Source organism: Salmo salar, chromosome ssa07 (genome assembly GCF_905237065.1).
Source record: "Salmo salar chromosome ssa07, Ssal_v3.1, whole genome shotgun sequence".
Classification (NCBI taxonomy): domain Eukaryota; kingdom Metazoa; phylum Chordata; class Actinopteri; order Salmoniformes; family Salmonidae; genus Salmo; species Salmo salar.
In genome coordinates this window covers 10,809,902-10,831,571 of record NC_059448.1, presented here as the reverse complement: position 1 = coordinate 10,831,571, position 21,670 = coordinate 10,809,902, and the positions used below count along the sequence as shown (strand labels likewise).

The following is a 21,670-nucleotide window of genomic DNA, read 5'->3' as shown; positions in this document are numbered from 1 at the left end:
GAAAGAGTGAGTGTCAGATAGTCCATTAAGTGTTGTTAAATGACTTTTAATTGTATTTTTACAGACGACACGAAAACATACAAAGAACACATGTATTGAGCATTACTAAGATCCCGATCTGTACGAGCCATGAATCCACTTAAGACAGACCTTACACTGTTTCCCCATTTGACTGACAGCCATAGTAAACCTTAAACCAGGTGAACCTCCCACTGTCCCTTCTTGCCTCCCCCCTCCAGAATGTGACACACAGGCATCAGGTTGACCTAATGCTAAGATGCTGGCCCACAATATTTCCTAATTTACCACCTGATCCACTGGAGAAGGTATCATAACATGGCTTCTTATTTTTAGAGTCAGAGCCGAGGGCCTGAAATATTAGACCCTTTCTGTAAATCCCAAAAGGCCAGTGCAGGGGGAACAGCCTATTCCCTGCATGAAGCATGCGAAAAGGCAATCTGCAGCACAACAGTGTTTTTAAAAATGTGCCCCTAAAAAGAGTTTCTGAAGAGACTTTATTACATGGAACTTTTTCACTGGTTGGTTTGTGTGAGTTTGCTGTTGGTCAGAGAGTGTGTGTCTGTGTTTTGACAAAATGGCTGCTGACTAACGTGTGTTCTCTTTGACGACCACCCTCACCACAGGCTGTCCTCGCTGACCTTTCAACTATGAAGGTCATGCCCCTCATTCAGATCTTTCTGTTCGCCAATGTCATCTGAAGACGTGTGTGTGTGTGTGTGTGTGTGTGTGTGTGTGTGTGTGTGTGTGTGTGGGGGGAGGGGGCATGTTTCCATGCCAGCGATCATCCGTCAGTCAGAGATGCCAACCACACCTTGTATGAAACAGCAAAAAAAGACCTCTGAAACCGTGTATATTCATCCTGCCATATTCCTTCGACTGGGTCAAAGTTGCATTTCTGCATGCTACAGAAATAGTTATTGACATGTACCATATTATTAGATATATTATACAGTATGTAAGTCTAGCCCTCAGATAAGCTAAGCTAACCTAACCTCCTTAAGCTATGCCCTCTAAGTAAGATGATACATACAGTATGCCAAATTCTTGGAACCAGCTTGAGGAGTCCAATGAAAGATGGACTGCATGGAACAGTATTGTATTGGGTTGTAATTGGCATTGTGAGAGAGGACAGTGGTAGCTATCTACAGTGTGACCATTGATAAGTGTTAATGAAACACTGATAAGTGTTTAAATGGGGTCTTAAAAGTCCTATTTTAGTGAAGCGCACCCTACAATAATAATCCTGTGTTTGGAGCAGATGGGAAGCTGCCGTGTGCCGGTTAACTCAAACGAATTATATCAGTTAATTATCTAGGCCTTAATTACATTTCTTAATAATTAATAGGTCTTAATTAATAATTCTTAAACTAATATTATGTTTGTTTTTAATATGCAAGATATTATAATAAGACATGACTTGTGTTTATAAGTATTCCAATACTACGAGTTTTTGTCTCAGTATTGTTTGATACATAAAACAATTATGTTGTAAAAAATGTTTTATGGATTTCTTGAATTATTGCATTCACATTCTATATTTAAGCTATAAGGCATGAGGGGGTGTGGTATATGGCCAATATACCACAGCTAAGGGCTGTTCTTAGGCACGAAGCATCGTGGACTGCCTGGACACAGCCCTTAGCCGTGGTATATTGGCCATATACCAAAACCCCCCGAGGTGCCTTACTGCTATTATTTAAAAAAATATATATATCTTTAACCAGGCAAATTCTTATTTTCAATGACGGCCTAGGAACAGTGGGTTAGCTGCCTTGTTCAGGGGCAGAACAACAGATTTGTACCTTGTCAGCTCGGGGATTCAATCCACCAACCTTTCAGTTACAAGTCCAACGCTCTAACCACTAGGCTACCTGCCACCCCAACATAATTAGAGCAGTAAAAATAAAGATATAACATATGGCTCCAGGATCTCTGTTTGGCAGCCTCCTTCCATTCTGCCACAGCAGTAGCATACTCCATCGTCCAACATAATTTAATGTCAGTCTTCTTATTGGATAGGGTAAATATTTGGACGTGGCGTACTGTACTTTGGCCGCTCACTAGAGCATTGAGCCTGAGGAGTCAGTAGGCAGAATCAGTAATTGACAGCAGCACTGAGCGACTACACATGATCCTCCCCCAGTACACCCGAGCATCTGCGCTGCCTTCCCCCATCCATTCTGTACGCTCCTATCCAATTATGCTGCTCTTCTTTTTACTGCCCTCCTTCTCTCCCTCATTCCTTCTTCCATCTTTCCCTCTCTCATGCTGGTTGATGTGGTCTGGTCATGCCTGCTACATCTGCTACCTGTCTAACCCAGACTCCCACGGCCTTTCCTGCTTATCGCCGCCCTCCCCGGGGGCCGCTGGCTTCCCCTTTGGTTTCCCTTCGTCCCACCCTTCGATCTCCCTGCACTGGACAAGACACCACCTTTGGCTCCTCGCAACAGCGCCCCTTTTGGTTGAAACGATGCACTGCAGGAGCGATGTGCCATGATGACTGTCATTCCATCCGTCATCACTCTGGCTCTTCCCGTTGTTGAAAGAGTACATGTAGATGGCTCTATCAGGTTGCCTGTCTCACTCACTGAGGCACTCTCAATATAAAATGTGCAAGTACGGTCCAGTTGACAGTAATGATACAGATTTGGGAATCGTGGGCCAAATATATTCATTTCAATGTCAAACAAGCAGAGGGGCGGACAGGGACTAGAAATCGGCCATGGAATTTCTATCACGCGGTCCATTTTTTTCCTTGAGGCCCCCATAATTAGCTAGATTATTTTGCCTGCCTAGACAAAACAAGTTAGACTGGCCCATTGGGCTAACAATGAATCTGCCCATCTGGCATTTGCCCGAAATGTCAGATGGCCAGTAAGCCCCTGAAGAAGCGTCTAAGAAAGCATATTGGCATACATTTTAATTTGTTTTAGGCTATAACATAAAAATGTAGCCTATAATTTGCCACTGTTTGAATTTACAGAAGCCTATATGCATGAGTTCGAATTTACAGAAACCTATATGCATATGAGTCATTACTATTAGTCTAATGAAATGTATAGCCTAAATGGGGATATATTAGTCTACTGTAGCCTGGCTAACAATTTTCTTAAGACCATGAATGCATACTTCCCACTGGGCACACACTGGTTTAATCAACGTTGTGTCCATGTCATTTCAACGTGGAATAGACATTGAATTGACTTCTGTGCCCAAATGGGTTTATGGGCTACTGCATTAAAATCGGTCTCCTAATTTCATTTTTTAAATGTTTTAATTAAATCCGCTGTCATCTGACAGCTAATACTATGATTTGATTTTGTTGCCAATAGGCTACATTACCTCTTGTGGGTTTTTTCTCCAAACCCAGTTGTTACAGACCTGATTGTTTATTAACTAAGTATCTATTAGCATCGTGTGTGCAAGATTTTGGTTGGAGTGAAAATGTACAGGATGACTCGCCGAAAACAGGGTTAGAGAGCTCGGGGCTACAGAAATGCTGGCCAATTCATGTTTGATCTATACAGGCTGATCTGTACATGTATGAGACCCTTTCCCCCCGCGTGTTAAAAAGTGGCAAAGGGTGTCTCGATGAACCAATCACACTCTGCCATGTTGGACAGTCTGACCAATGACAGCGCTCAGCAAGGAGGAAACCGTAGATGATTCGATAGGTGTCGCACGATGGGAAGCAAAACAAAAAAGGAAGTGGCGGATGAACCTCGTCAAGGTGGCGAGAAAGCACAAGTTTATGAGAGTTCCTCTGCTTTGAAGGCAATTGAACATAGGGACAAGCCCCGGCGGGGAAGTGAGTCTTTGGCGTGGGCTTCCGCAGTGTTCAGAACACGACACTATGTAGCCGCCAAACCCACACGGCCAATTGTTACTATGTAGCCTAGCATATTATCCCCGCGTAAAAAAAACTCCTCCACACGTCAGGGAGAGAATAGGCGAGTTCGTTTTGAATCTGCCGGTGCCCCGGGTGAACGGAGTTTACTTATTTTAGACGATTCCATTCGTCCTAAAGAGAGAGATACCATGCCGGGGCAGCTTGCAATGCAAAACGAACTCGCTCAATACATTTGCTGTGGCTGATGTCAAGTGACCGACTTCCGCCCCATGTCTTCAGTTCTGCATCAACCGGCAAGCAGTTGAGATACGACGCCAGCGGAGGTAGACGGACAGATGTTGTCAAACGAAGGAATGGAAACCTGACATTAACTTTGAATAGGAAAAGAGAGTAAACGTCGTCGTGGACGCGGTGGTGAAACTGGAGGGAATAGGACGACAGGGAGAAACTGATGAATACGTTTCATTTGAGGAGGCGGACCCCTGACTGCGTCTTCGATATGCTGAAAGCAGGCCCGGTGTGTTCATACTGTATGTGGAAGTACAGATAGGCTACTGTTTTAACTGTATTCAATCATGAGGATCGGATACATTGTACTTTAAACCGCGTTGGATACACCGCATACTATTTCCTGGCAGCGAGCTAGAGCCAATTTATTTGGTCGTGTGTTTTTTTCAGATAGAAGATACCATATTCTACCCATTTGCACTTTTTTTCTGTGGAAGTTGACTTTAAAGTAGAGTATGCTACCGGTTTGTCTCATAGAGCTGGCTTTAAATCGTTCTATAAGATCTGAGTAACGCAGGAGGGGAATCGCCTGAGGTCTAGCCTACTTCATGCCACGCACTGGAGTAGGCCTATCATTTTTGGATGGAGTTTTGAAGTATTATGGCCTAATTTTTGACGTTGCGAACACTTGAATTAGATAATAATTTTTGTAGATAGGCCAAGCCTATTCATTGTCATTATCTATAGCCTATATATATATATATATATACAACTAGTGGAGCATTTCTAAACACCAACAGCTCCTAGTCTATTTCGCTGTTATCTATTCATATGTGGTATTTATCTAAACACAGCGGGTTTTTTTTAAAGGTGATGCATTTTATCTAACTGTCGTCTGACGTTTCATTCTTGTGGCTCGACATATTCGAATATTTATATCCCAAACGCAATTCTCCAGGTACTCTTGGCACCTGGCTGAATCCTTGGAGAAAGCTTTCCATTTCGGAATAGACATTATTTTTGTATTTATTCTCTCTTCACACGGAAAATAATTAGTGGCTTCCCCCACGATGAGTTACTTCTACCAAGCAGTGCTTCTATTGCTACGTGGACTCGTCATCTCTGCGGTACTGGGATTGGAAAGCAGTTACTCAGCCGATCTGTCGACCCGTGCTTCTAATGCCGCAATTGTAGCCACTACAGGTAAGTGTGCCAATTCAAGATACACTGTTAACCGATTATTCACGCGTGTTTATCGCTTCGCATTCTCACATAATGCCACCCTGACGCACAGTCCTTCTGAGAGACTGATGGTAAGCGGGAGTTGTGTCTACGTAGGCAGTCCCCCCCCCCACCCCAGCTAGCAGGTTGTAACGGGCTAATGTGATGCTTCTAGTGGTGTAGTTGTGCATGGAGAAGTCGGTATACTCTAATTTTGCCAAAACATTTCTAAAAGCCCGCCCGGCAAGGAAAGGCTTGGAACCAAAAGTGTTCTACCTGGAACAAAAAGGTTCTTCAAAGGGTTCTCTTATTGGGACAGCCAGAGAAACCTTTTAGGTTCTAGATAGCACCTTTTTTCTAAGAGTGCAACCCAATCTGTACTGTATAGGCTAATAGTATAGGCCTAATATTGAAATGGATAAATGAGGCTGTCTGCTCATTCACAGGATTTCCCATTGTTTTCAGGTTTTTGCTCTGTCACACTGTTTTAATAGGAAGAACATCCAACTTTGTTGTTTTAAGTCCACAACAATGCTTAAACCACCTCAGACAACTCTAAAGGCATTTTCACATGGTATTGTTCTTAGTCCCAGGCTATCTTGTGCTCCCGAGTAGCGCAGCGGTCTATGGCACTGCATCTCAGTGCTTGAGGCGTCACTACACCCTGGTTCGAATCCAGGCTGTATGACAACCGGACGTGATTAGGAGTCCCATAGGGCGGCGCACAATTGGCCCTGCGTCGTCCGGGTTTGGCCGATGTAGGCCGTCATTGTAAATAAGAATTTGTTCTTAACTGACATGAAGGTTAAATTATTTATTTTTTGCCCCAGGTTAGACTGGCCCTGGGCCAGCTTAGCCTGTGTTCACACAAACATTTATTTACCCTGGACTAATCTTTAGCCCTGGGCTAAGGATTCACACGTATATTCCAAAGCCCTGGGCTAACTGACAAGCACAACATGCAGCCAACATTCTATCTCTGTCACGCACCAACGTTATAAGCAATAAGACAGTTATTAACACTTTTTTTCCCCCTCTTGCTTCTGGATTAGCATTTGATTTCCAACAGTGATGGTTTGTATAAACGTTACTGTCTAACCTCGGAAACAATGTTTCACTTTTGAAGTTCGAGCTCGCCCCTGTACAGAGAATGCTGTGCAGTGCACAAACGATACATCAACTTTTCGGATTCAGGCGAAATCATGCAATAAGTATTATTTTGGATATATCCAATTAAATGTCAATATAAAAGCTATGGAAACAGAGGAAAATGTTGCTTTTGCTGTCCTTCGAGCTGCAGAGTTTGGGGGAGGTTCTACTCATGTTCAGTTTGAGAGGGAGAGTGTGAATATGAGGAGGACCAGAGGTAAGCTTGTTACTGCTTGAATTGATTTGAATAAAAACAATATGTTTCGTTGCCCATGATGAAGCTATTTATGAGAGTTACTGACCTCACAATAAGCCATATTCAAGTAATTTATATCTTCCATCACTATGATGCGGCAGCTGCGGAGATGGACAGTTCATGGGTGCTGAAAGTAGGCTAATTCGAGAAGATTTATTCATTTAACCTGTTAGTGATCCCTTCGCGCGCCAATCCCTTTAGCGGGATCGATTTGACAACATGCAGTGAAATTGCAGAGCGCCAAATTTCTACAGAAATATCAATATTCAAGATAACCGAAAATATAACTGTAATACATCAAAATAAAGCTTATCCTCCTGTTAATCCAGCCGCAGTGTCAGATTTCAAAAAGGCTTTACGGCGAAAGCAGACCATGCTATTATCTGAGGACAGCGCCCCGCATACAAACACATGAAAATCATTTTCAACCAGGTAGGTGGCGACACGATAAAAACAACGTGAAGTGCGTTCCAGTTCACGTGCACCAAACAGTAGAATCCATCTGGAGTGACACTCACTAGAACAGCCGTACTTCTTCATTTCTCAAAAGAAAAAAACATCAACCAATTTCTAAAGACAGTTGACATCTTGTGGAAGCCATAGGAACTGCAACCAGGTTCCTATTAAATGGGACTTACTATGACCTCAATTTCTTTTCCCCTGGATGGTTTGTCCTCGGGGTTTCGCCTTCCAAATCAGTTCTGTTATACTCACAGACATTATTCTAACAGTTTTAGAAACTGCAGAGTGTTTTCTATCCAAATCTACCAATTATATGCATATCCTAGCTTCTGGGCCTGAGTAACAGGCAGTTTACTTTGGGAATGCTTTTCATCCGGATGTGAAAATACTGCCTCCTATCCCTAAGAAGTTTTAATTTGACTTTAGGCTACTAACAACAAGAGGGCTTTGCGTTGGAGCCTATTTTTTCTTATTCAAGAAATAAGAGGTAAGCCTACCTGTTTGATATACAACATTATAGTCGACTATCCATAGACTTTGTCAGCCAATTCATTCAATCACGTGCACCTCTTCAATAGCTCAGTGTCAGTGAAGAGCTTTGTGTGTTAAGTTAAAACCAGGGCTTGCATTGAGGGGTGTATGTGAGGGTATTGTGGGTTTTGTTCAAGAAAATGTCTAAAAGCATAGGCATACCCTTTGTTAGATTAAAATAAAACAAAAAATATTGGACCTGATTTATATAAAGCAATCTATAACGACGCTTTAGTCCCCAATGCTTTGAACTAGAAAAAAGCTGTAAAATGTCGGTGCGGGGCGGCAGGTAGCCTAGTGGTTAGAGCGTAGTGCCAGTAACCTTAAGGTTGCTGGATCAAATCCCCAAGCTGACATGGTAAAAATCCGTCGTTCTGCCCCTGAACAAGGCACTGTTCCCCGGTAGGCCATCATTGTAAATAAGAATTTGTTCTTAACTGACGTCCCTAGTTAAATAAAAGTTAAATGTAAAGAAAAAAAAAGTGTGACTCCAGTTATGGGATATCTTTGGTTTGTCTCTGACATTTGGACCTTCAATAGCCGAGGAGGCATTTTTTTATTTTTTTTTAGAACTTTGCTTGGGAAGTAGTGTGATTCTGTCACTATCAATTGACGTTCGACATTTCAATAGGCTATTAAACAACATACTAACTCTAAATGTGACCTGTTTAAAGAAGCTAGGTGTATGTCGCAAGTCACTACTTCACAGGAGAGGCATTTTATATATATATATATATTTTTTTTAAATGTCTTTTTAATCAAAATGCATTTTTTTGGGCTGAAATACCTTCTGGAACATGTGAACTTTCAAGTGCCTTAATAACAAATATGCCATTTGTAAATATGAATAAAATTGTTCAATCACGAGCCTTGTTGGTTTAGCCACAGAAAAAGTCAGGAACCTTCCCGCTAGCTGTGATTGGATGAGAGAGTGCATGGGCTGGACCTACACCTTTTCTGGATTGGTCTGCCATGTAGCGTGCTTCTGTCTATTACATTAGCTGCTCAGTATGTGTAGATAATCTTTGCTACCGCAGCTTTTTTAAAAGATATAATGTTAGCTATGGAGAACTGCAAAAGTGTTTCTACTGCTCTCAACATCATTGCTGCCCTAAATTCAGCAGGTGCTATCGACAAAGATCAGTGGGAATAAGTTGTGATGGACAACTTTCTGCACACGGTCAGTGTAAACCAGAGTGACTTGACACAACAGTCCAAACAAGCTGTAGCTAGCTACAAACAACGCAAAAGACAGGCTGCTATGAATCGTTCATCCATGTATATGGGTAAGAGTCTAGCTACATTTTCAGATATTATACGTTAAAAATGTTCTGTCGTGTTTATTGCAAGTTAAAGCGTACTGTTACCTAGCTAGCGAACGTTAGTTTGCTGGCTCGCTTGCTAACGTTACGTGTATGATCTGTGTACTAATATTATTAGTATCTCAGAAATACATTTGCATTGCTAGTTATAGCCTATTGTTAGCTAGCTAGTTAACATTGAACCAAGTTGGTTAGCTTTAGCTACATGCTGATTCATACTACAGCATTTTATGCATGTGGCTAGCTATGACAATCCGTTTGTACTGTAGCTATGGGTTGGGATTATGGTTTATTGTTTAGCTAGCTAGCTATCTACATGTCTAAACAAAAGTCTCCACTTTGCCAGATAATTACATGACCCATTAAGTTAGCCAGATATGTCTGGGGGTGATTACAACCATCTATTGTATTTCATGAACATGTGTACATGTCTAGATAATAGTAACCCATGCACTTAGCTAGATGTGGCTGGGGGGTGGTTAGCTATAGCATTTATTTCACATGACCCATCAATTTAGACCAGTGTGTCGGGGTAAGCATAATCTAATAATTATAAAATGTCTGGACACTTTCTGGTTTTGATATTGCTATTATGCAAATGTGCACTTAACCATTTCACTGTACCGTTTACACCTGTAACCTTTGCATGTGACAAATAAACATATTTTATTTGATATAGTGTGTGTTTACCAGAGACGGTAATGTGAAGAAAAACATGACCTGCACCAAAGTCAGATTAGGATATAGGCCAAGGACTAGATAAAGTGTATTTTTACCTGGAGTTTTTCCTTATTGTAGGCTACTACTTTCAAAACCTTTTAATCTTGAAATGTTTGGTTGTTTACTACACTACCTTACTCACTCTGTTTAGCACATGGCCTCAGAGGAATTCTTAAAGAGATGGGTGGGGCTAAGGCTTAAGAGGGTGTGAACAATGCCAAATAGGTGTAGACAAAGAAAGGCTCTTCAGTAGGTGTAACAACATTTTCAAGGGCCATTTTCTCAAAGTGGCGTTACAAGTTTATCTACTTTCAAAGCAGAATTACTTTCCCATTGTTCCTCATTTGTAGTGTATGATATACTATTTTGTAGCTCTGAGTCTCTACTCTTATCCAATTTAAAAAAAATAAAACATTTTCAGGCCGAATCGAGGCGGTCGGTCCCAAATCAGTCAGGATCAAGCCAGGTAGCCTGAAAAGGAACGAAAATGAATTGTTCATGGCTATTGCCTGTCATTTAAGAAATAAATTGACGGATTTGTGACATGCTGACAGGAGCACTCAGGATTTCAACAACTCATCAACAACAGCACTTCAACATGCCTATATATTTCACATTCAGGATGTAAAAAATGTATAATGAAACAAAAAATCCCTTATTAGGCTATACATTAATTCTACAGTGCATTTAAATTCACGTTCAGAAACAAGCCTTTGGCCAGTCTTTGGTTTGAGGATCATGTGGTGAGCTATGCATGCCTAGTTTGTTAATTTAGGCTAGCAGCTGCTCTTATATCCCCATAACCTAATCACAGTCAACACATCTATTTTGTAACAACAATATCATGGAATAAAATAGAATAATTTAGAAAATGATAGTTTCCCAAATGAAAAAAGGTCACTGCATATAGACCTACCTGCTGTGTTAAACAACTAATGGCTTTTTATCCAATTCATTGTTGATCAGATGCTTCGGTTGTAACTGTTTTTGTTGTGCTCCATTTGTTCAGTTGATAGACACTTTTATCACCGTTCTAAACCTAGACTATCCTGTTTTTTAAAACAACATCCTGTATAGAAATCAAAAGGTCTCCGGTGCTGCAGCATGCGCTCATTCGTTGTCATGCTCTGTTGTGGTATTAAGAAATATTCTGCTTATCTCCAGTCATGTAAAACGACGTAGAATTGAGTAAAATGAGTCTATAAAAGGCTTTTTTTTTTTTCTCAGACCGCAAATAAGATGTTAGGTTCATGCAGTTCTTTTATTATAATATTTATATTTTCGTCCACAACCTCCTGGCTACTTTTCCATGTAATGCTTACAAAATAAAGACCAGTTTCTAAAACTGCATCTCTAAGGCTCTGGTCTGTCCTGGGAGTGAGGGTAAACGGTAGGCATGTTCTCTGCTATCAACTAATAATGAAAACAAAGTGTTCTTTCTAGTGTTCAGGTAGAGTCGTGTACAATATATATTTTACTGAAGGTAAGGCCATCCATTTTCATTTCAGAGGTTTGATTTTTCTCCAGGTATCCCTCATTATAAATAACATTTATAACACTTGGCAAAGTGAGAAGATTTTAGCCAGCCTGCGTAGTCACAATTTTTGTTAGGCATAGCGACCAATGTTTCTGCATGAATGAAAGTGTTTTGTTTTTTATCCTCAGATGGAAGGATGAAATGGTATGTTACGCTATTTATCAAAATAAGGTGCAGAACGTCTTGCAGCATATGGAAATGAAGTGACAGGGCAGATTTTGTGATTGGACAGTGAGCATTCTAGGTGTTGTTCTTGACCCTGTTTCACACTGGCAATGTGTTTCTGGGGCTAACCCTGAAAAGTCGTTGCTAACCCTGCTCCGGAACAGGGCCAGCTAGCCCACTTTAGAATGTGCAAGTGTGAACACTCGCTTAGCCCCGGGCTAAAATCTCCCTTATCCTAGGGCTAAGGAGGCCCCTAGCCCCGGGCTAAAATCTCCCTTATCCTAGGGCTAAGGAGGCCCCTAGCCCCGGGCTAAAATCTCCCTTATCCTAGGGCTAAGGAGGCTCCTAGCCCCGGGCTAAAATCTCCCTTATCCTAGGGCTAAGGAGGCTCTTAGCCCTGTGCTAAGGTTCAGTGTGAACGCATAAAGACATTTTGATTTTTGAGTGTAGTTACCCTTTAATTCAAGTGTTCAGGCACCTAGCACTGTTTGGTTCACAGTGTTTCTGTAGCACACATGGAGATGGAGTTTGCAAAAAAATAAAAATAAATGGCCACTGGATTCTGCCAGGTATTCATAGGCTACTTTGTAGCTAGTTATCATTTCATTGAGAAGTTTTTTGGGAAAGGCTTTCCATCTACCAGAAGACAGTTAGCTCTGTCATTACCATCTCAATATTTTTCCTGTTTCTAATTTGTTTGAAACCCTGACGTTTTACTTCATATTGAGGCATGTCTTACCTTGCTTCAAAGTAGCTGAGCCAAAATCACACCATTTAGAAATGTTGAGGGAAATGTTTTATGAACACTTCCTCATATGCGCTCTCCAGTATTGTTTTTCTTATTAGCTTTCTTTCATTGTCTAGCAGCCAAAGGCATTATCCTTGTCATATTAGCTCACCGTTATCGGTGTTGGAACTGTAGATCTTTCAACATTTCTAATGAATGTTGCCATCTCTGTCCATGAAATCGCTCGCATGTGCGTTTTTAGAACTGTGTTTTTTTCCCCCGCAAATTGCATTTTGGAACATTTGCGTGTAGGCAAACCGCCATGTGCACGTCGCTGCGTTTAAAATGTGAAGAAATAATGGTTTATCAACATTTAAGCTAAATATTGTGATCTGTTCCATCAGCCTTATTCATGTATATGGTCTATACCTCCACGGCACTATTTTGATACGCATGAGTGGGGATTAAGAAGTGAATATACACGCTGTCTACTGGGAAAAAGGTTGGGTGTAGTGCAGAGAATTTTCATCCAACGTTAAAGTGGCACTCGGGTCTCCTTTTTCTTTCACCTCATATAACACCTGATTTACTTAACTTTGTTTACTTCTCTATTGGTCGATGACATCACAACTTCCCATCAGGCCAAGTCCTTAACCATGACATGCAGGACTTTGGAGTCATGAGTAACTGCATACGTGGAGTGTGTCTGAAAGTGGGCATTGTGAAATAAGTGGGAGGATCAACACAAGTGGGTGTATGGAAACCTAACAGGTAACTGGGCAGATTGGTATGCATTATCTATTGTTTTTGATGGTAGACCTACATTATGATCAAATAGCCACAGTAGCATACTTGGCCACTGTTAAAACTAACTTAAAGCAGCTACAGCCTCAGTGTTCACAGTAAATGAGCGCTGGAAGTTGCACAGAATTTTCACAACGTTGAAGTTTGTGCTCAGCAGACCTGAAATTTGCTCAGTGCCCGGAGGGAATATGGCTGGTAACCCAGTATCAGGTCTAGATTGGGTTTTACAGCGGTGATGATGACGGGGGTTTGGTTTACGCCCACACAGGACAGGAGCCTGTAGGATCAGTGAGGGACAAGCAGGCAGCTCAACAAAAGGCTGTGCGACTGGGATGGGCATGGCCGTGTAGACCCCATAACCCCCAACCCCATGCCATAAATGGCTCAAACACTTTCAACCCTGTCACTTTCACACACGTCTTTATGTAAATGGGAAGGCAGATTAGGTAGTAACTGCTTATAGATGAAACATGCTCACTGGGCATGTCTTATAGATGAAACATGCTCACTGGGCATGTCTTATAGATGAAACATGCTCACTGGGCATGTCTTATAGATGAAACATGCTCACTGGGCATGTCTTATAGATGAAACATGCTCACTGGGTATGTCTTATAGATGAAACATGCTCACTGGGCATGTCTTATAGATGAAACATGCTCACTGGGCATGTCTTATAGATGAAACATGCTCACTGGGCATGTCTTATAGATGAAACATGCTCACTGGGTATGTCTTATAGATGAAACATGCTCACTGGGTATGTCTTATAGATGAAACATGCTCACTGGGTATGTCTTATAGATGAAACATGCTCACTGGGCATGTCTTATAGATGAAACATGCTCACTGGGCATGTCTTATAGATGAAACATGCTCACTGGGCATGTCTTATAGATGAAACATGCTCACTGGGCATGTCTTATAGATGAAACATGCTCACTGGGCATGTCTTATAGATGAAACATGCTCACTGGGCATGTCTTATAGATGAAACATGCTCACTGGGTATGTCTTATAGATGAAACATGCTCACTGGGCATGTCTTATAGATGAAACATGCTCACTGGGTATGTCTTATAGATGAAACATGCTCACTGGGTATGTCTTATAGATGAAACATGCTCACTGGGTATGTCTTATAGATGAAACATGCTCACTGGGTTTCACTTTTGGCACATGATTTTGAATCGTGATAGAAGTGGTCTGTGGAAGCCTCTACCATTCATGAAGTATACCCTGAACAGCATCAGAAGTGAAATGGAGCCGTATTTGGAGGCATGTCAAAATAAAGACCTGCAAGCATCAAGTGCTCTTCTCCACTGAATGGCATGAAGGTTGTCAGGTCTATTGAAAGTGCACTGGCTTGCCACACAGCTTTTAAAAATCTAAATAAATATTTGGTTGAAAGTGTTCAGGCTCCTGTGAAATATTGTGTGTTGTTATAAGCAGAATGGTTGTAGACCTACGACACAGACAGACCCAGTGTGGTTGAATATGGGTTCGACAGTAGGCATTAGAAGCCTGCTTCTCCTGTCATCCTTATCCAGAGCAAATAGATAAGGCCTCCATAAACAAGGCTCACTTTAGGTGACTTGTGTACTCAGCTGGGTATTAGCTAATGTATACGAGGTTACCTGCCCAGATATAAAGGCTCTTCTAGACATTTCCCCATTGGCTCTTAGTTGACAATAATCTGTGATGAAATAAGAGATGAAAAACACTAATTTCTGCAGAACTTCCACTTCCCGCAGTTGAAATATTTATAGACAATAATTATTCAAATGTAAAACTAGGCCATGAAATGTGTAAAAAAAGATATAAAAAATGTTTAGCCCACACTTGAAAGATAAGCCTATAAACCCAGTCTCAAAGTTTAAAACATCTCTCCTCTGTAATATCTGTTTAAGCTATTTGTGAAATAAATAAATGTACGTTTTAAAACGACAAAACCATGCCTTTAAAAAAAAGTGATATCTTAATTAAGGTGAAAGCATGCTTGTCTTTTCCACGACATCAACTGTGGAAAGGGATTTCTAACAGCATGGGAGTCAGGAGGACTGTCCGCTTTTCCTCCCAGTGGGCCTTGTACTGACCACAGGAGGTTGGTGACACTTTGATTAGGGAGGACAGACTCATGGTAATGGCTGAAGTGGAATGCTATCAAATACATCAAACTCGTGGTTTCCATGTGTTTGATCCTATTCCATTTGTTCTGTTCCAGCCATTATTATGAGCTGTCCTCCCCTCAGAAGCCTCCTGTGATGCTGATGGTGGCCTGCTGTGTGTGTGTGTGTGTGTGTCAAATTAAATGTATTGGTCGCTTACACACATTTAGCAGATGTTATCGCTCGTGTAGTGAAATGTTGTGTTCCTTCCTGTCTCCAACAATACAAAACAATACACGCAAATCCCAACAATAAAAATAAAGGAATTAAGAAGTATATGTAATAGTCCGCAATATATTTACAGTATATGATGTGTATAGACGTTATCTACAGTATGAATAGAAATGGTGTGTACAGCAGTAGTTATATAGGATGATGTGTATAGACAGTAGTTATATAGGATGGTGTGTATAGACAGTAGTTATATAGGATGGTGTGTATAGACAGTAGTTATATAGGATGGTGTGTATAGACAGTAGTTATATAGGATGGTGTGTATAGACAGTAGTTATATAGGATGGTGTGTATAGACAGTAGTTATATAGGATGGTGTGTATAGACAGTAGTTATATAGGATGGTGTGTATAGACAGTAGTTATATAGGATGATGTGTATAGACAGTAGTTATATAGGATGATGTGTATAGACAGTAGTTATATAGGATGATGTGTATAGACAGTAGTTATATAGGATGGTGTGTATAGACAGTAGTTATATTGGATGGTGTGTCTAGACAGTATGGACAGTAGTTATATAGGATGGTGTGTATAGACAGTAGTTATATAGGATGGTGTGTCTAGACAGTATGGACAGTAGTTATATAGGATGGTGTGTATAGACAGTAGTTATATAGGATGGTGTGTATAGACAGTATGGACAGTAGTTATATAGGATGATGTGTATAGACAGTAGTTATATAGGATGATGTGTATAGACAGTAGTTATACAGGATGGTGTGTATAGACAGTAGTTATATTAGGATGGTGTGTATGGACAGTAGTTATATTAGGATGGTGTGTATGGACAGTAGTTATATAGGATGGTGTGTATAGAAAGTAGTTATACAGGATGGTGTGTATAGACAGTGTGGACAGTAGTTATATAGGATGGTGTGTAAAGACAGTAGTTATATAGGATGGTGTGTGTAGACAGTAGTTATATAGGATGGTGTGTATAGACACTATGGACAGTATATGAATAGAAAAGGTATGCAGTAGTTATAGTACCTTCAGAAAGTATTCACATCCTTTCACTTTTTGTTGTGTTAAAGCCTGTATCAAAATGTATTAAATGCTGATTTTCTTTTTTGGTCAGTGGCCTACGCACAATACTCGATTAATGTCAAAGTGGGATTATGTTTTTTGAAATTTTAACAAATGAATTCAATATTTTAAAGCTGAAATGTCTTGAGTGAATAAGTATTCAACTCTTTTTGTTATGGCAAGTCTAAATAATTTCAGGGGTAAAAATGTGCTTAACAAGTCACATAATAAGTTGCATGGACTCACTCTGTTTGCAATAATGGTGTTTATGCTGATTTCTTTTCAATGACTACCTCACAGCTGTACCCCACACATACAAACATCTATAAGGTCCCTCAGTCAAGCAGTGAATTTCATACACTGGTTAAACCAACAAATCAAATGTTATTGGTCACATACACATGGTTAGCAGATGTTATTGCGTGTGTAGCGAAATGCTTGTGCTTCTAGTTCCGACAGTGCCGCAGTATCTAACAATTCCTCAACAAGTACCTAATACACACTGATCTAGTAAAGGAATGGAAAAACCACGGAGACCAGAGGTTTTCTATTGCCTCGCAAAGAAGGGCATCTATTGGAACATAGATTTTTTTTTAAAAGCAGACATTGAATATCCGTTTGAGTATTGTGAAGTTATTAATTAAACTTTGGATGGTGTATCAATACACCCAGTCACTACAAAGATACAGGCGTCCTTCCTAACTCAGTTGACGGAGAGGAAGGAAACCACTCAGGGATTTCACCATGAGGTCAATGGTGACTTTAAAACAGTTACAGAGTATGGACAGTAGTTATATAGGATGGTGTGTAGCCTAGTGGTTAGAGCGTTGGGCTAGTAACCGAAAAGTTGCAAGTTCGAATCCCCGAGCTGACAAGGTACAAATCTGTCGTTCTGCCCCTCATCAAGGCAGTTAACCTGTTAGGGCTAGGGGGCAGTATTGACACGGCTGGATAAAAAACATACCCGATTTAATCTGGTTACCACTCCTACCCAGTAACTAGAATATGCATATACTTATTACATATGGATAGAAAACACCCTACATTTTCTAAAACTGTTTGAATGGTGTCTGTGAGTATAACAGAACTCAAATGGCAGGTCAAAACCTGAGAGATTCCTTTACAGGAAGTGGCCTGTCTGACCATTTGTTGAACTTCTTTTCCATCTCTATCATTTACTAAGGATCTCTGCTCTAACGTGACACTTCCCACGTCGTCCATAGGCGCTCAGAGCCCGGGAAAAAACAGAATGTCGTCATTCCAGCCCCAGGCTGAAACACATTATCGCCTTTCTCAAGTGGCCGATCAAGGGACACTGGGCTTAGGCGCGTGACCCGACCGCCCCCGCCTTTGGGATTTTTTCCTCTGTTTGCCGAAAAGGAGATTCCCTGTCGGAATATTATCGCTTTTCTACGAGAAAAATGTCGTAAAAATTGATTTTAAACAGCGGTTGACATGCTTCGAAGTACGGTAATGGAATATTTAGAATTTTATTGTCACGAATTGCGCCATGCGCGCGACACTTCTTTACTATTTCGGATAGTGTCTGGAACGCACGAACAAAACGCCGCTATTCGGATATAACGATGGATTATTTTGGACCAAACCAACATTTGTCATTGAAGTAGCAGTCCTGGGTGTGCATTCTGACGAAGACAACAAAAGGTAATCAAACTTTTATAATAGTAAATATGATTATGGTGAGTGCTAAACTTGCCGGGTGTCTAAATAGCGAGCCCGTGATGCCTGGGCTATGTACTTAGAATATTGCAAAATGTGCTTTCACCAAAAAGCTATTTTAAAATCGGACATATCGAGTGCATAGAGGAGGTCTGTATCTATAATTCTTAAAATAATTGTTATGCTTTTTGTGAACGTTTATCGTGAGTAATTTAGTAAAATGTTAGCGAATTCCCGGAAGTTTGCGGGGGTATGCTAGTTCTGAACGTCACATGCTAATGTAAAAAGCTGGTTTTTGATATAAATATGAACTTGATTGAACAAAACATGCATGTATTGTATAACATAATGTCCTAGGGTTGTCATCTGATGAAGATCATCAAAGGTGAGTGCTGCATTTAGCTGTCTTCTGGGTTTTGGTGACATTATATGCTGGCTTGAAAAATGGGTGTCTGATTATTTCTGGCTTGGTACTCTGCTGACATAATCTAATGTTTTGCTTTCGTTGTAAAGCCTTTTTGAAATCGGACAGTGTGGTTAGATTAACGAGAGTCTTGTCTTTAAATAGCTGTAAAGTAGTCATATGTTTGAGAAATTGAAGTAATAGGATTTTTAACGTTTTGAAAATCGCGCCACAGGCTGCCAGTGGCTGTTACGCAAGCGTCCCACCTAGCCCATAGAGGTTAACCCACTGTTCCTAGGCTGTTATTGAAAATAAGAATTTGTTCTTAATTAACTGACTAGTCCAACGCTCTAACCACCTGCTTTACATTGCACTCCACGAGGAGCCTGCCTGTTACGCGAATGCAGTAAGAAGCCAAGGTAAGTTGCTAGCTAGCATTAAACTTATCTTATAAAAAACAATCAATCAATCATAATCACTAGTTAACTACACATGGTTGATGATAATACTAGTTTATCTAGCCTGTCCTGCGTTGCATATAATCACTTAGGTACACGTTGCTCCAACCATAAACATCAATGCCTTTCTTAAAATCAATACACAAGTATATATTTTTAAACCAGCATATTTAGTTAATATTGCCTGCTAACATGAATTTCTTTTAACTAGGGAGAATGTGTCACTTCTCTTGCAAACAGAGTCAGGGTATATGCAGCAGTTTGGGCCGCCTGGCTCGTTGCGAACAGTGAAGACTATTTCTTCCTAACAAAGACAGCCGACTTCGCCGAACGGGGGATGATTTAACAAAAGCGCATTTGCGAAAAAAGCACAATCGTTGCACGACTGTACCTAACCATAAATATCAATGCCTTTCTTAAAATCAAAACACAGAAGTATATATTTTTAAACCTGCATATTTATCTAAAAGAAATCCAGGTTAGCAGGCAATATTAACCAGGTGAAATTGTCATTTTATGGACAGTCCAAATCAACAAAGCTTGAAGAATTTCTGAAAGAATCTTATGCAAATATTGTTCAATCCAGGTGTGCAAAGCTCTTAGACTTACCCAGAAAGACTCACACCGTTAGTCACTGATTCTAACATGTATTGCCTTAGGGGTGTGAATACTTATGTAAGTGAGATATTTCTGTATGTCATTTTCAATACATTTGCAAACATTTCTAAAAACACGTTTTCATTTTGTCACGATGGGGTATTGTGTTTAGATGAGTGAGATAAAAAGTCAATGTAATCCATTTTGAATTCAGGCTGTAAAACAACAAAATGTGGAATAAGTCAAGGGGTATGAATACTTTCTGAAGGCATATAGGATGATCATTGACTAGAAAACCCAAACTAAAAATAGACATGAATAAATATCAGAACCAGCAAGGAGTCTGTAATGTATGTAAGGGGGTGTGTGGACAGTATATGAATAGAAAAGGTGCGTACAGCAGTAGTTATATAGGATGAGCCTTGACTAGAATACCCACGGACCCCCCCACACCCCACGCCAATCCCACCCCAACAACCAGAACAGTATCAGTTATCTACGTTTGACAAGTAGTATGAAGCTGCGGATTGGATTATTGCTTCTTCAACCTTTTTTGTAATGTATTCCCTGTGAATCTGGTGATGTTTTTTTCCCCTGTGATGTTTCGCAGTTCAAGGAAACTAAGATGGTTGAGAATTGAAGTTTGATGTGGTTATTATTAGGGTTACTAGTGTGCTAGAACTAATGATCACATGGACCGTCAGACCAAGCGAGGTTAGAGGATATGTCACGGAGCTAGCTCATGTGCTTTTATACATGGTGGGCCTACTGACATGTCTTACCACTTGGTCATTTTTATGGTTGACCATAGTGGTTTTCTGTGGTTAGTCAGTGTAAAGAGGCCTTTCTGGGATGTTCATATAGGATAGTGGTGGGTAGCTCATGCTGCACCTGCTGAATGAATGTGGTTGTTATATGGAAGTTCCACAACAGTCTAACTCTAAGAACTTGTTACAGTGGTGGAAAAAAGTATTTGATCCCCTGCTGATTTTGTACGTTTGCACACTGATAAAGAAAGGATCAGTCTATAATTTTAATGGTAGGTTTATTTGAACAGTGAGAGACAGAATAACAACAAAAATATCCAGAATAACGCATGTCAAAAATGTTATAAATTGATTTGCATTTTAATGAGGGAAATAAGTATTTGACCCCCTCTCAATCAGAAAGATTTCTGGCTCCCAGGTGTCTTTTATACAGGTAACGAGCTGAGATTAGGAGAACACTCTTAAAGGGAGTGCGCCTAATCTCAGCTTGTTACCTGTAAAAAAGACACCTGTCCACAGAAACAATCAATCAGATTCCAAACTCTCCACCATGGTCAAGACCAAAGAGCTCTCCAAGGATGTCAGGGACAAGATTGTAGACCTACACAAGGCTGGAATGGGCTACAAGACCATCGCCAAGCAGCTTGGTGAGAAGGTGACAACATTTGGTGCGATTATTCACAAATGGAAGAAACACAAAAGAACTGTCAATATCCCTCGGCCTGGGGCTCCATGCAAGATCTCACCTCGTGGATTTGCAATGATCATGAGAACGGTGAGGAATCAGCCCAGAACTACACGGGAGGATCTTGTCAATGATCTCAAGGCAGCTGGGACTATAGTCACCAAGAAAACAACTGGTAACACACTACGCCGTGAAGGACTGAAATCCTGCAGCGCCCGCAAGGTCCCCCTGCTCAAGAAAGCACATATACATGCCCGTCTGAAGTTTGCCAATGAACATCTGAATGATTCAGAGGAAAACTGGGTGAAAGTGTTGTGGTCAGATGAGACCAAAATGGAGCTCTTTGGCATCAACTCAACTCGCCGTGTTTGGAGGAGGAGGAATGCTGCCTATGACCCCAAGAACACCATCTCCACCGTCAAACATGGAGGTGGAAACATTATGCTTTGGGGGTGTTTTTCTGCTAAGGGGACAGGACAACTTCACCGCATCAAAGGGACGATGGACGGGGCCATGTACCGTCAAATCTTGGGTGAGAACCTCCTTCCCTCAGCCAGGGCATTGAAAATGGGTCGTGGATGGGTATTCCAGCATGACAATGATCCAAAACACACGTTGCCAAACGTCAGCCTCGAAACCTTAATGACTTGGAGAAAA

At 40.8% G+C, this 21,670-nt stretch overlaps 1 protein-coding gene across 2 annotated transcripts in view; it reads left to right on the top strand.

The window, feature by feature from the left end:
- Positions 1-3,706: 3,706 nt before the first annotated feature.
- LOC106608537 (stromal interaction molecule 2) overlaps positions 3,707-21,670 on the top strand; it is a 96,559-nt gene continuing 78,595 nt past the window's right edge. For both annotated transcript variants that reach the window (XM_045721489.1, XM_045721488.1), the window contains exon 1: positions 3,707-5,302. In XM_045721489.1, coding sequence (XP_045577445.1) covers positions 5,170-5,302 — 133 coding nt within the window. In that variant the 5' untranslated portion in view covers positions 3,707-5,169. The remainder of the gene's footprint in view (positions 5,303-21,670) is intronic.